Source organism: Montipora foliosa, chromosome 3, assembly GCF_036669935.1.
Source record: "Montipora foliosa isolate CH-2021 chromosome 3, ASM3666993v2, whole genome shotgun sequence".
Lineage (NCBI taxonomy): Eukaryota > Metazoa > Cnidaria > Anthozoa > Scleractinia > Acroporidae > Montipora > Montipora foliosa.
The window spans coordinates 8,275,855-8,290,781 of record NC_090871.1 but is presented as its reverse complement, the minus strand read 5'-3'; the positions used below and the strand labels follow the sequence as shown (position 1 = coordinate 8,290,781).

Sequence of the window (14,927 nt, the reverse complement as noted above, 5' to 3'; positions counted from 1 at the left end):
AACGATCACTAACCGACATGGAAACACGTCTGAGCCCATTTCTTAGTTTGTCACACAACAGGCGAGAATTAGTACAGTACATGACCATGCCCTTTTCATATTTTGTCGAAACAGTTTCGGATTTGTTCCTCATTAACACTGAAATAATATTATGTCCTGACAGATTATTTAAAGGTCAGGAAATTAACTCATACCATGTAAAATCACGGTACAATTACAGTGCAGCGCGCCTTACCGTGGCCACTCAACAAACTTCCACATTTGACAATTTATTGTAAATACGTCAACAACCCATGCAAAAGTGTTCAAATTACAACCGTACGAACTTTCCAAGGAGGAGCGACTGTCAATCAAATTCGCACACACTGATTGGCAGATAATTTGTAAAAACTATGTCAGGTGGCCACGGTAAGGCGCGTCGCACTGTAAACTGTCACACCGGAAACTTTTAAGTTTTCACAGGGTTGTCATAAAGGACATTCACCTGTACCACTGTTAACCCTGAGCAGACATTGTGAACGAAATAAAAACCAAAATCACTTTCAAGATATTGCAGGTGAAAATTTGCATGCAATGCCTACTTCAAGACGTAATGATAGCCTCGTTTAGTGCTGGTTTGTTTTAGGTGTGTGCTTTCATTTAGTTTCAGATTGACTAATTTTGCTTTAGACAGAGGTGATATAAAGAAAACGGACAGTGATAGATTTTAATTACAAAAATTGTTTTTGAGTATGCAACACTTTATATTTATTTTATTTTAATCACTGTAAGATCTACACAATCCCCTCAAGATAATTTCTTTTTCATGTCAATTGGAGTTTTTATTTCTAGGGACTTTTCTTGTTAGCTAAATGGTTTATCTGATTTCTAAACTCTGATTACTATAGCTGATGTCGCACAGATTTTCAATATCTTTAGAGTTTTAATACAATACAATACAATTAGATTTGTACAGCGCATATTCCCTAAAATGTTCATATGCGCTGTGTTACTACGAATCACGACAAATTCGTAATGCTACACTTTATCCGCTGAACGTCGAATACTCTCTAATACAAACAGGTATATAAAGCAAAAACTTGGTCAAAACTACTCATCAAATATCCAAAATCGTCTCTCCAGTCCCACTAGACGTCCTTGACTGTGTAAAGAAAAGATTTCAACAAATGTCACAATGTTTCTGAATAAGCGGCAACGAAAACTCTGAGTTCTTACAGAACTGTTCGGCTTCAAATTGACATCTTTGCTCCTCTTACAAACAAACCCGAGCACATGGCATCAAATACTTACAAAAAAAACACGTGACGCGAAACTAAAATTACTTAGGGGAGTTGGGAGCGACACCAGCCCCTAAATGAATTTCCTTTCAAATTCATTTACACGGACATTAAAGGCTCCCTACTCCAAAATTTAATTTTTTTTTAACAGCCTTTAAACAGAAATTGATCTCATCTATCCATCTCCAGGCGGCACAGACTTGTCATAGGTCTTCTAAGTATAACGGTACTTGCTTTGATTTCTTTGCGTCGTTGTCTTTTGGCATTAGTCGCCACTGTGGAGGTAGTCTTTACTTTCACCACACGTACAAAGCCATCGATATCAGCAACTGCCTCCACAACTCGCGCAATTGGCCATTTTCCACGAGGGTAATTCTCATCTGCCCTCAGGACTACATCACCCACCTTGACATTCTCCCTAAGCGTCCTCCATTTCGATCTTTCCATAAGAGTCGGTAGATACTCTTTGGTCCATCTTCTCCAGAATATACTATTCAGATACTGGGCTTGTCTCCATGGGCGTCTACAATGGAGGTCTTCTTTATTGAAAACTCCTGGTGGCAAACTTGACGTTGGGCGCAAATGTAGCAAATGATTGGTTGATCATCTAGATCGCTGTCGCTGTTACGTGTTAAAGGACGGCTATTAATGATGTTGACAACTTCTGCCATTACAGTGGGAAGAATCACGTCTGTGACAATTTGCTCTTTTAAAATAGACTTAAACACTTGCTTTGCAGTTTGGATCATTATCTCCCAAACGCCGCCCTTATATATGGCTCGCCGCTGTGCACAAAAGTTACTGATCTTGCGATGGTTCCACTGTTTAACGGCATCACGTAACTTCTTGTCAGCTCTTGTAAAATTTGTTACGTTATCGATTCGGATCTCAATCGGGAAGCCTCGTATGCTGATGAATCTTCTCATTGCATTGAGCATAGAATCCGCATTCAACTAGTGTAAGATCATTCTCGATGTGGACAGCCCGCACATTAAGACACGTGAATAAACAACCGTATCTCTTGACATGTGATCGTCTCTGCTTTACCTCAAGGGAACCAAAGCAATCAATGCCCGCATACGCTAACGGTGGCTCAGTAGGTGTCACTCGATCCTTTGGAAGCTCAGCCATGAATTGCTCAACTGGTTTTACCTTTCTCTTCTGACAGTCAATACACTTGCTGAGGACTTTGCGCACTGCTGATCTCCCTTTCAGAATCCAATACTTCTGTCTCAGGGATGACAAAACTGATTCCTGGCCTAAATTTCCCTCTCCTTGGTGATGTTCCCTGATAGTTGACTCAGTGACATGATGTTTGTCAGGCAATATTACCGGGTGCTTTACATTATAGGGTACTGGCGCTCTTCTTATACGCCCTCCTGCTCGCAACAACCCATCTTCAATAATAGGAGTTAACTTGCCCATTGAAGCTCCATCCTTCTTCATAAGCCTCCTCGCCGACCTTTCGCTTAGTCCCGTATTTGAGTGCTATCTAAAGACTCCGGGCCTCTGGAAACTCCTTCTCTTGAACGAAGCGCACAATTTCATGCTCCACCTCTTGAAAGTCTTCGAACCTAAGACAACCCTTTCTTTCGACTGATTCTTGCTCATCTAGAGAGAACCCCTCTGCGTTGTAAGGATTTGTTTTTAAGGTATCGCTTGTAACGCAGCATCCACAAGACCTTCCACCAAGACCTTCCACCAAGATGAACACTACATGATAAACTCTTCTGTAAAATCGCGACGGACCGATGTGACGTAAACTTGACTTTCCTTTCTAACTACTGGATCGTCATCCTTGATACAAGGGATTTCAATCATTTTTGGCCAATGTAATTCATCCTCCCACAGGAACTTTGGACCTGTTAGCCACCGGTTATTTTTCTTCAAAGCATCAAACTTCAATCCTTTAGACCCATTATCTGCTGGATTTGCGCCCCGGTTTATGTACTTCCATTCCTGGGGTGAGGGGCCGTTGCGGATGATTGTTAGACGATTTGACTCAAATGTGTGAAATCTCTTAGTCTCGTTTCGGATACACTTTAGTACAGAGGTGGAATCTGTCCAATAAATAATCTTGTTGACAGTCAAGTCGAGCTCCTCTTGGATTACATGGCTTAATTTCACAGAAATAACTGCAGCGGTTACCTCAAACCTCGGTATAGAAATCTCCCTGACAGGGGCCAACTGACCTTTACCCATGATAAATGAACAATGTATACGTCCAGTTGTATCTGTCAAACGAAGGTATGCAACAGCTGAGTAACCTTGGCGCGAGGCACCTGAGAACAAATGCAATTGGCTTTCTTCAATCTTTCCCAATTCCTTGGGCTTGAAACATCGCTCGACCCTGATTCTCTCAGCTTCTTGAGGTCATCCGTCCATCTCACCCACTGCGCACATTCAGGCTCTTTAATTGGTTCGTCCCATCCAACTCCCTTCCTACTCGACATCTGGAGCAGTAGCTTTGCCTTCATAATGTAGGGTACTAAAAAACCCAGAGGGTCAAATAAGGAATACACAACTGAAACCATGCCTCGTTTTGTCACCTGTATCTTCGAAGTCGCACTCATGAGCTTATCTGTCGCCTCCCACACAAATTCATCATCCTCGATGTTCCACTTCAGACCCAGGGCATTTTGGTTTGGAAGTCGTTCTAACTCCAAGTCAATAACAGACTTGGCTCTCTCTTGCTCTGGAATAGCAGTTAAAACCCTCCTATCATTACTGCACCACTTCGTCAGATGGAAACCTCCCTTGCTAAGCTGGTCACTAACTTTGTTTCCCAGCAAGATCGCCTCAGCTGTGGTTTCAGTTGATTTCATTAAGTCGTCAACGTACATGTTCCTGTCCATAATGTTCGCTTAGTAAAATATATTCTATATACAAGGCTAAAAGTTAAAAAATTAAAATATTCAAACCAAACGTTTTCGGCTGTTTGCCATCATCAGCCAGCCGAAAACGTTTGGTTTGAATATTTTAATTTTTTTACTTTTAGCCTTGTATATAGAATATGTACATGTTCCTCTTGATGACATTTACGACTTCTGGGTCATGCTCTCCGCCCATTTCTGCTGTCTTCTTCAAGCAAAGGTTTACAACACTCAGGGAACATGTCGCTCCAAAAATATGCTTGACCATTCGATACTCAACCAGCTCGGCCGACAAATCTCCCCCAGGCCACTTTAAATATCTTAATACATCACAGTCTTTCGGCTCCACTCTAACCTGGTGAAACATTGATTGTATGTCAGCTACAAGCGTCAACAGTTTCTTGTCGAAAACGAGTCAGCACTCCGACAATACCACTGGTAAGGTCGGGGCCCTGCAACAGCTGTTAATTTAAAGATGTGTGCGCGAATTGAGCAGCACAGTCAAACACAAATCGAACCTTTTTGGGCTTTAAGGGGTACGACACTGGATGGTGGGGTAAGTATCACACTGGTCGGTCCTCCGGTCGCAGTTCAGCACTAGGTACCCTCTCCGCATGGCCTTTCTTGATATACTCGTCCATTGTAGTATTGTACTTGGAAAACAAACCTTCATCCCTGAGTAGATGCCTCTTTAAAAGTGCGGCTCGCCTCTCAGCCATGATTTTGTTAGTAGGCAAATATGGGGGATTGGTCCGCCATGGCAGCGCAACTTGATAATGCCTATCCACTATTTTCAACGATTGTTCCATCGTTTCAAGCCCCTCACGTCCTCAGTTGAGGGACTAACAACTGAGCTCACAACAGAATCTGCAAAATCAGTTTTCCAAAGTCTCTCAAGTTGCTCCTGTAAAATCTCTTCTCGAATCTGGCACCTAGTTTCCCATTATTCATACTTCAATTTGTCTTCCAGCATTCCACTTGCGTTAGGTCGTTCTGTTTCACTCTCCTAAATGTATAGTTCAGCACCTCTTTTACTTGGTAGGTGTTGCCCATTGAACTCTTCAACCGGTTCATCAACATAAATCTCCTTGTTCTTCACACTAACAAAATTAACTGAACAATGTTCTTCCGGCTTCATCTCACTCAACGGACCCATCACAGTCCATACCAGGGAATATCGCGCCGCTACTGGCACATTATCTCCACCACATTTGCATTCCAAGGGAACAAACAATGTGGGCTTCTCTTTAAGCCCAATTATGAGCCCGACATCCGATTCACTTGATTCTGACAATTCGATATCTCTTAAAATGAGACCATCCCAAGCTGTCCCTCTTGTGTGGAATGCAACTAACTGACACAGGTGTCAGGACGCTCACCGTTACTAGGAAACAATTTTTACTGAGCGAGCGGCACTGGAACCTAGTCAACATTGTTTTCATCGTGGCTAATCTGGGAAACATCGTATTCGGATGCAAAATTTGTGTCCGGGAAGCAAAAATGTTTTTGACTCCAGGCAAAAACATTTTTTGTTTCCGAGCAGCAAAATTTGTTTCCGCAACATATGTTTCCCGCGCGGCTAAACTGGGAAACATTTGCCTCCGCAACATATGTTTCCGCAACAATGTTTCCTAGTTTAGCCCAGCCCTTAGAGGTCTTAATAAATCGATCAAACGCCGAACCGCTTTTCGATGGTAACACAAATAAATCATCATGTCATATTCTTGCACGAATCATACTGCTCCAAAGATCTTGAACCTGTCTGGGAAAGCAAATGGGGTGGCAAAGCTTTCTTTAGCTACGGCACAAATCATAGTAAGGTGTCGTAACACTAATCAATCCCTCTGTGAATTTCAAAGTGATTCCAGACAAACGAGGAAAGTTCATTATTTTAAAATTGTCACTGGAAGAGAAAGTTTATTTTGTGGATTTTGAGAAAGCTTTTGACAATGTGTCACATGAAATATTACTAAGTAAACTTGAAAGTAACTTTGGAATCAGTAGAGGTCTACTAAAATGGATAAATACCTTTCTGGGAGGAACAATGCAATTTTCAGTGTTAAACGGAGTGAAATCAGAGCTACTACCAGTAACAGTTGGTATACCGCAGGGATCGGTCCAGGGTCAGACTTTGCTTACTTTATTCACCAACGACCTACTATCTACTGTCAGTTCGGGGTTTTTATTTATGTATGCCGACAATACCACGATATTCTGTATTGGTCAGTCGGCAGATTTAGCCATCGCCCCGGTTAAACAAGGCTTTGCAAGAAGTTTACCGCTGGTGTCTAGAAAATCGACTGACACCATATCCGAGAAAAAGTGGAGTTATGTTACTTTGCAAGACAGACATCAGAGGACCTTTCCTCCGACGCTCCTAGGAAACGCAGTCTTGCTTTACGTCATAAAAACCCGTCTGCTGGGAATGACTGTAGATAATAGACTTAACTGGGTACCACATGCGTTGTTGCCTAAAGATGTCTTACTGAAATTCTATTTTAGTGTAATTATATCATCTATTATGTATGGCCTTGTTTTGTGGGGTGCGTGCTGTAATTCTGATATCATCAGCTCAATTGAGAGATTCCATTGTAGGGCTCCTTGGATTATTTTTAATTTACCTAAAAATATGGCACCTCGTCGAGTATTAAACTTTGCAAATTGGATCACAACCGGGTTATCTTTCAAAGTGGAAATTTTTAACCTATTTGATAAGGCAAATAATAACATTCTTCCAGACTGCCTTTCTAAGAACATCTTCAGAAAGAGACAAAGTTCTTAGTCATTACGTGGGCAGAATGTTGCTTCGATTCCGAGATACAATGGCAGATTAGGGAGGGACTCTTTAGCCTTTCGTGGGTCAGCCCTCTGGAATTTAGTTAACTGTAACGATAAAATTGACAATTTTACTTTTAAGGAAATCAAAAAAACGACTTACATATTACTAAAGAATATTTTAAAGACTTTCTCTTCGACAGCTCAACTGCCTCCACTTCTCGAATTAGAGAGTGATTACGTATATTTGTAGAATTTAAGGTATTAGATAGTGCTTTGTACTTAGCTTAGTATTTTTATATTTAATATTTAACATGAAATGTTATGTATTTCATATTTAATATTTAATATGTATCGATACACGATAATTAATGTATTTTATTATTTTTATGTAGTTTTAACTAATATTTCTAGGTCTTAGATTAACTACTTGTACACACGACCCCACAAGCTTGGCAGCTTTAATTCTCATCGTGTATAAATAAAGGCTTTATGTTATGTTATGTTATGTTATGTCATGTTATGTTATGTTATGTTATGTGTGTAGGTTCTTTCACGTGCTGTTCAAGTACAAACGATTCTAGAAGATATAGGATTGGAAGAGAGTCATTGTTTGTTAAGTCATCAACGTGTAGGTTTAAGTCCAATAAGTCCCCCATTATAATGATGGGTTCTTTTAATAGAATAGATTCAAGAGAGTTGGCAAATTCTGTAATGAACTGGGCTTCAGTCACCGCGGATGAGCGATTGAATATGGTGGTCTATACACAACAATGACCTTGAAGTGAAACGATTGTGTTTAAAGGTTGACTTCACACTCAGTCTTCAAAAGGGCGATATTCAAATTTCAAGTGACACGCTTTACCAATTATGTTGTTTTTTACTAATAAGGCAATTCCGCCCCCTTTCTTGATTGATCTAGTAGACAGCATCCTGGTGGTGTATTATGCGATTTTTAATGCAGAGTCGTCTTCATGAAACCAGGTTTCTGTTATGGCTACGATGTCCGTTTTACAATCAGCGATATAACAGTAGCGTTGATTTTTCTTCAAGGAACGTGCATTAAGTAAACATACTTGGAGATCTTTTAAATTATGCTTTTGGCTTCAGTTTGATGTAGTACTCGGTGTACTTTGAGGTGGAACCAGTGGGATGTTAATTAGGTTTGACGTGTTAGCGCCTTTGCGCGCTAATCGAAGGGTCTTTTTGCCGTGTTCCCGAGGTAATTCGTTGTGTAATTCTTCTATTTCTTGCTCTTGCTGTTAATCCTGCTCCTGTTTGACGTACTTTTAGTAATCCTTCATTGCTAAGGATAGTATAGATGTTGTTTGGCAGAGTAAACTTTACTGCTTTAAGGTTGAGTTATTCCTGCCGTGAATAAGTAATGAGTCCTTTGTTTATGGCAAGTATATTAAATTTACCTTCGAAGTAATGTTTATGCGATGAGTGAGAATAGTGTTTCCTGGTCCCGGGTTTCTTTCCACATCGAGAAGAACAGTCAAATCAATTACAAATAGTTTGTGGGTGAGCGCCACAGTCGTCGATCCATGTGTAGTCTTAGAAAATCGGAAATATGAGGTTGTAGTTCGAAGACAGAGAGATACGATTCACTGCCAGTGTGAACTTGAATGCAAGTTTAAGCTGAAATATGGCCAAATCATCGCTGTAATCATATGAACTTCCCTTCATTGCATCCAGAGAAACACTAGTCATTGGACAGACTTGTAATTATAAGGAAGACGTCCAATTCCACGTAGAAAAATCAAAATAATTCGTAGGGTACATGTGGAGGGTGCAGCCAACTTGGTCGCACATGTATAGAATTGAGAATAACAACTTTTAATTTTCAGAATTTGCATTTGTCACCTGAATTCTGAAACATTAAAAGTGAAATTTAAGAGAGGACTATGGTGTTTTTGTGGTTATGGCTTGTATGTATTGCCTTGTGTATGTATATTTATTTTCTAAATTTGGAAAGCATGATATTCTAAAAATCAACATGGCTATCCAACTAGAAGTATACATCTTTATGTAAGAATTCTCTTTATTTGGTGGAGAACAGTCATTCTCTGTTTATACTGTGAAGAGCAGCAAAATGATACTTCCGTCAAGACCTCTACTTCTTCAGAACAGCCGCCGCCGCCCATAACGAGCCGCACGCTCTTAGCAACCGAAAAAAGGCTGGGGCATCCAGCTGAGAAACGGGCGTAAAACTCCTGTATCTCAGCTGGATGCCCAGTTCCTTGCAACATTTCATTCCCATTGTATTCCATTAATCTATCATCATCATCGTAAATCGTTTGAGGCGTCAACTTTCACGGAATCATGTCATCATCTGAGGACGTTAAGTTAATTAAAGGAAACGGATAAAATATAAAGATGTACATTGACGCCAGCCCTTAAAATAGCAATGAGAAAAAGCTTTCTCCGTGTTTCAGTAACACGATTACAAAGGATTCTGACGATATTTTTTATATGTCGGGAAAATCCAAGACCATCAGCGGTCTCACCGTCCCCCGAGAATTCAGGTCAGAGAGAATCTCAGGCGTCCTTTCCACGTATTTTTCTCGATTAAAATAAAGGGAAATACGTTCAACTTGAGATTTCCTTCAAAGTTAAGAAAATGACAAAAGATGTACGTATTTTTTAATTCGAAATAAAGGTCAATTTAAGCTCCGTGAGATGAGTCTAGAACTAACAAATCCAAAAATAAACTGTGATCAAGCAGCCAGGCTGACGGCAAATGGGACGTTCATGAAAATTTTTTCAGAGAGGATTGCCAGCTCAGGTCGAGATCTCGGCGAGAGGATACTATAAACAGGCCCTACGTTACGTTGTTCCACTGTGAACAAATCAAAATAGAGTTGTTTGTAACACTGGTAATCAATACTATTAAACAAAAGTTGATTTAAGTTATTGTTCTGGTAACTTGACAAAAACCTTGGCAAAAAATGTTCCAAATTCAATGTTCAAAGAGATTGGAAACCCTCGGGAAGGAGATATATTGTAATTGAGCTGGCTGCTTACGGGAATGTGAGAATACGGAGCTCGTATGGAAGTTGAATTAAACTGTTTTTTTTTTTTTGGTTTTTGTTTTTGGTGCTCGTAAGTAGAGCTGTCCGCTATAGAAGATCTGGACTGTACGTAATAAAGGAAACAAATGACGCTGAAATTGAAAGCAATCGTCGCCAAAAACAAAGTGCAACACTTCCGGGCCAGTACGAACGTCACTGACACTGACATGTACTTCAATGAAAAGTCCATGGATTAACTATAGAAAACTGAGTTAATTGGGGACCCTATTGAAATTAAAATATATTAGAATAGAATAAATTAACAAATATCCTCAAATGTGTACAAATATATAAAAGGCTAGGTATGTTCACATTATGGAACATAGTATATACCCCAGATGAGCTCTGGCACCGTACAGAAGGCCAGGACTTCACCCCCCTGAGTGAAACAGAAAGGATAGATAACATTATAGCTTAAGTTAAGAGTGAATTTTTGAAAGAAAAGAAACAAAACATGTTATATGTCCCACAAGCACTCAGGCATCACACAGAATGCCAGGACTTCAGCCTGCGTGAACCAGAAAGGATAGATAACATTATAGCCTAGTTAAAAGCGAATATTTTTTAAAGAAAAGAAACACATGTTATATATCCCAGAAGCACTCAGGCATCACACAGAATGCCAGGACTTCAGCCTGGGTGAACCAGAATGGATAGATAACATTATAGCCTCGTTAAAAGTGAATTTTTCAAAGAACAGAAACAAAACCTAGCTGTTATATATCCCAGAAGCCCTCAGGCATCACACAGAATGCCAGGACTTCAGCCTGGGTGAACCAGAAAGGATAGATAACATTATAGCTTAGTTAAAAGTGAATTTTTCAAAGAAAGGAAACAAAACCTGTTATATATCCCAGAAGCCCTCAGGCATCACACAGAATGCCAGGACTTCAGCCTGGGTGAACCAGAAAGGATAGATAACATTATAGCCTAGTTAAAAGTGAATTTTTCAAAGAAAGGAAACAAAACCTGTTATATATCCCAGAAGCACTCAGCCATCACACAGTTAAAGAAAAGAAACAAAACATGTTATACAGTATATCCCAGAAGCACTCAGGCATCACACAGAATGCCTGGACTTCAGCCTGGATGAACCAGAAAGGATAGGTAACATTATAGCCTAGTTAAAACTGAATTTTTCAAAGAAAGGAAACAAAACCTGTTATATATCCCAGAAGCACTCAGGCATCACACAGGATGCCAGGACTTCAGCCTGGGTGAACCAGAAAGAATAGATAAAATTATAGCCTAATTAAAAGTGAATTTTTCTTAAAGAAAAGAAACAAAACATGTTATATATCCCAGAAACACTCAAGCATCACACAGAATGCCAGGATTTCAGCCTGGGTGAACCAGAAAGGATAGATAACATTATAGCCTAGTTAAAAGTGAATTTTTCAAAGAAAAGAATCAAAACCTGTTATATATCCCAGAAGCGCTCACGCATCACACACAATGCCAGGATAGCATGTTAAAAACACAAATCATGTTATACAGTATATCCTAGTAGCCCTCAGGCATCACACAGAATGCCAGGACTTCAGCCTGGGTGAACCAGAAAGGAAAAATAACATTATAGCATAGTTAAAAGTGAATTTTTCAAAGAAAAGAAACAAAACATGTTATATATCCCAAAAGCACTCAAGCATCACATAGAATGCCAGGACTTCAGCCTGGGTGAACCAGAAAAGATAGATAACATTATAGCCTAGTTAAAAGTGAATTTTTCTTAAAGAAAAGAAACAAAACATGTTATACAGTATATCCCAGAAGCACTCAGGCATCACACAGAATGCCAGGACTTCAGCCTGGGTGAACCACAAAGGATAGATAACATTACAGTCTAGTTAAAAGTGAATTTTTCAAAGAAAGGAAACAAAACCTGTTATATATCCCAGAAGCACTCAGCCATCACACAGAATTCCAAGACTTCAGCCTGGGTGAACCAGAAAGGATAAATAGCATTATAGCCTAGTTAAAAGTGAATTTTTCAAAGAAAAGAAACAAAACATGTTATATATCCCAGAAGCACTCAAGCATCACACAGAATGCCAGGACTTCAGTCTGGGTGAACCACAAAGGATAGATAACATTATAGCCTAGTTAAAAGTGAATTTTTCAAAGAAAAGGAACAAAACCTGTTATATATCCCAGAAGCACTCAGGCATCACACACAATGCCAGGATAGCATATTAAAGACACAAATCATGTTATATATCTCAGACGTGCTCAGGGATGACACCAAATGCCAGGACTTCAGCTTGGGTGAACCAGAAAAGATATACAACATTGGTCTTGATGAATGGCAAAGGTCAACAAAGATTTACTAAACATGTTATACATCCCAGTGGAACTCAGATATTACTTTGAATACCACTTCAGTCTGGATGAACCAGAAAGGATATTCAATATAATTTTGGCACAATTCATAGTGAATATCAAAGAAAAATAAGTAAACATGTTATATATCCCACATAAGCTCATGAAACCAGTAGAGCTGAATACCATGACTTCAGATTGTGTGAACCAGAAAGGATAGACAAATTGGCCTATGTGAAACAAAAAAATAAACTTGATTCCTGAACCATTTCCTCACAAAAGGTAACCTGATTAATCAGATCTGGCGACCTCGTCGCCTCCAGTGTTAAAAATTTCACATTATGAATTTCTTCAACCGCTCCTGCCCACGATCAGCTTGCTGGGTCGATCGCGCTTTAAATTTCATCGCGCTCTGCATCGATTTGAAGTGAATTTAGGGCATTGACAATCCGAGCATACTTTCCTATTTTTCACACTCTTTAAATTTCTCCCGGAGGTTGGAAGAAATCACTCCCAACGAAGATGCGATGGCTACTCTATTGCCTTGCAGTATCAATGGTCAGTCGAAACTCCCGCAATTTTTCTAGTTCTTGAGAGGAACCAAGGCAAACTCCATTGGAAAATTTGCTACCACAGGGCTCCTTGACATACACGTTTTCCAAAACTTAGAGCACCGCAAATCTTTCAGTTGAGAAGAAACCACTGCCTTGGATGAGTTGTAGAAGAGTGCATCAGTTAGCCATTCGAGAAGTTCAAAAGCGTCCATCGCTGCACTCGATCGAGGGAAAGTAAATTTTCCTGCTTTTGCTAATGCAGAAATATTACATGAAATCAAAGACCTGAAAAGTCGATACTGTCCATTATATTAATTTTAAAATAACCAGGCTTCACTACTTCACAATACAAAACGTTTGTACAAAGTGATACCAAAGAGGTGTCGAAGTGATGATGTGCACAAAGCCGGAAAATGATGTCATGCTGTAGCAACCAATCCTTTCAAATATTTGAATTTCTGCTCAGTCGCGGCTCGTTATGAGGACATTCTTACCCAAAGAACTCATGTTATTTTGACAAGAACCCTAATTAAAACCTTCTCTGGTGACGAAGAATCTAACTTGCAAGATCCTTCAAAGAAGACAGTTTTCTGATTAGAAGAATGATTTATTCTTTCGGAAAGAATTTGGTTGTAGAGTCTGGTGTTTCGCTTTCCTTCATCTTCCATGATACTTTGCAAAACAACGACAGTCTTTTAAGTTTTGAAACTGGTCCCGCATCAGTGCATTCAGCAGCGACACAATCTGCTTTACACCTCCCCTTTACACAAATTTTAAAATCGTAAAATTATCTCAGGCAACACTTGACAACACGTACAGCCCGTTGGTAACACATTCAGCACATCGATTTTTGTCCAGGCATATTGCTCCAATCACATAATACTGTTCCCTTTTCAGTCCTAGGTTGGGATATCCTAATTTTGCTATTAAAAGAAAATTGCAAGCCATCGTGAAACAACTCCTCCACTCTCGTCGCCATTTTGGTGTTACGCCCACGCCTTCGCAATGATGTTCATGACAGGAATCTTGTCATTCGAAACAGATTATCCCAACTTTGCCGGCTGTATAAGCTGCTGTGGGGGTGAAAATCGTAGCATATTAAAATTGTAAAAAATTTGTTGAAAATTTTACTACGCTACGATTTTCACACCCACAACAGCTTATTTTCGGCCGCTCTACGTTACAGAAAAGGACAAGCTGACTCCCAAACTGATTATTTACTCACCTGTACAGAAATGATTTTGGAACTCGGAGGGGGTTAGTCTGATTTCTCCACACACCGTGCATTGCCAACCTACAGAGGCAGACACAGAGGCAGCCATTTTGAAAAATCCGCAGTGAAACGTTAGTGAGAGGCGGGAAATGGGGCCGAGGTGAACCGGGCCGAGTGGGAGTTCACAAATGATACGTTAGGCGACGTTAGGCTGATTTAGCAACAGAACGGGAACCGTGAGATGGCGACGGCGCGCGCAAAAAAAAAAACACCAATGAGAATTCAGAATAGAGTAGACTCCACTTTTTTTTCTCTATTATAAATTCTCATTGGTAGTTTTCCTGCGCGCGACGTCGCCATTGACGTTCCCGTTCTGTTGCTAAATCAGCCTAATTACTTCAAAGGAAACTTCATGGAAATGCGCTCGTACGATTTTTATTCACGAGTTGGGTAGTATAAGAAAACGAAATAGTGAGCGCAGCGAACGAGTGAGTTTTCTGACACTACTCAACTCGTGAATAAAAATTTTACAAAGCATTTTCCATGCTGTTTATTTCATCGGTACTGAGGTTTTTTTCGTGGTAGTGTTTGATAGACAAATTTATTTCGCACAAATCAGTGGAGTGGGGTGGTGAAAGCAATAAACAATGGTTTAAAATCGCCCAACCGACAATTTATTAAATAACATTTACAACACTTACTGTGTTTCAGATATTCCAAAGTAATCCAAAGTGAACAGTGTTTTTAGTTCGTCACTTGTCAAAGCTACCGGCGCTTTGGGCTTATTTCCCTTTCCTTGCTTCTTTAGTTGTTTTTGTTTGGACTAAAGAACCTCTCTGGTT

The 14,927-nt window shown here is 39.9% G+C and overlaps 1 protein-coding gene across 1 annotated transcript in view; it reads right to left on the bottom strand.

Annotated features, from left to right (window-relative positions):
- Positions 1-14,205, bottom strand: part of LOC137994456 (uncharacterized) — a 35,546-nt gene extending 21,341 nt beyond the window's left edge. Inside the window, exon 1 of the mRNA XM_068840034.1 lies at positions 14,098-14,205. Within this exon, the coding sequence (XP_068696135.1) occupies positions 14,098-14,194 (97 nt within the window). The 5' untranslated portion in view covers positions 14,195-14,205. The remainder of the gene's footprint in view (positions 1-14,097) is intronic.
- Between the last annotated feature and the right edge of the window lie 722 nt (positions 14,206-14,927).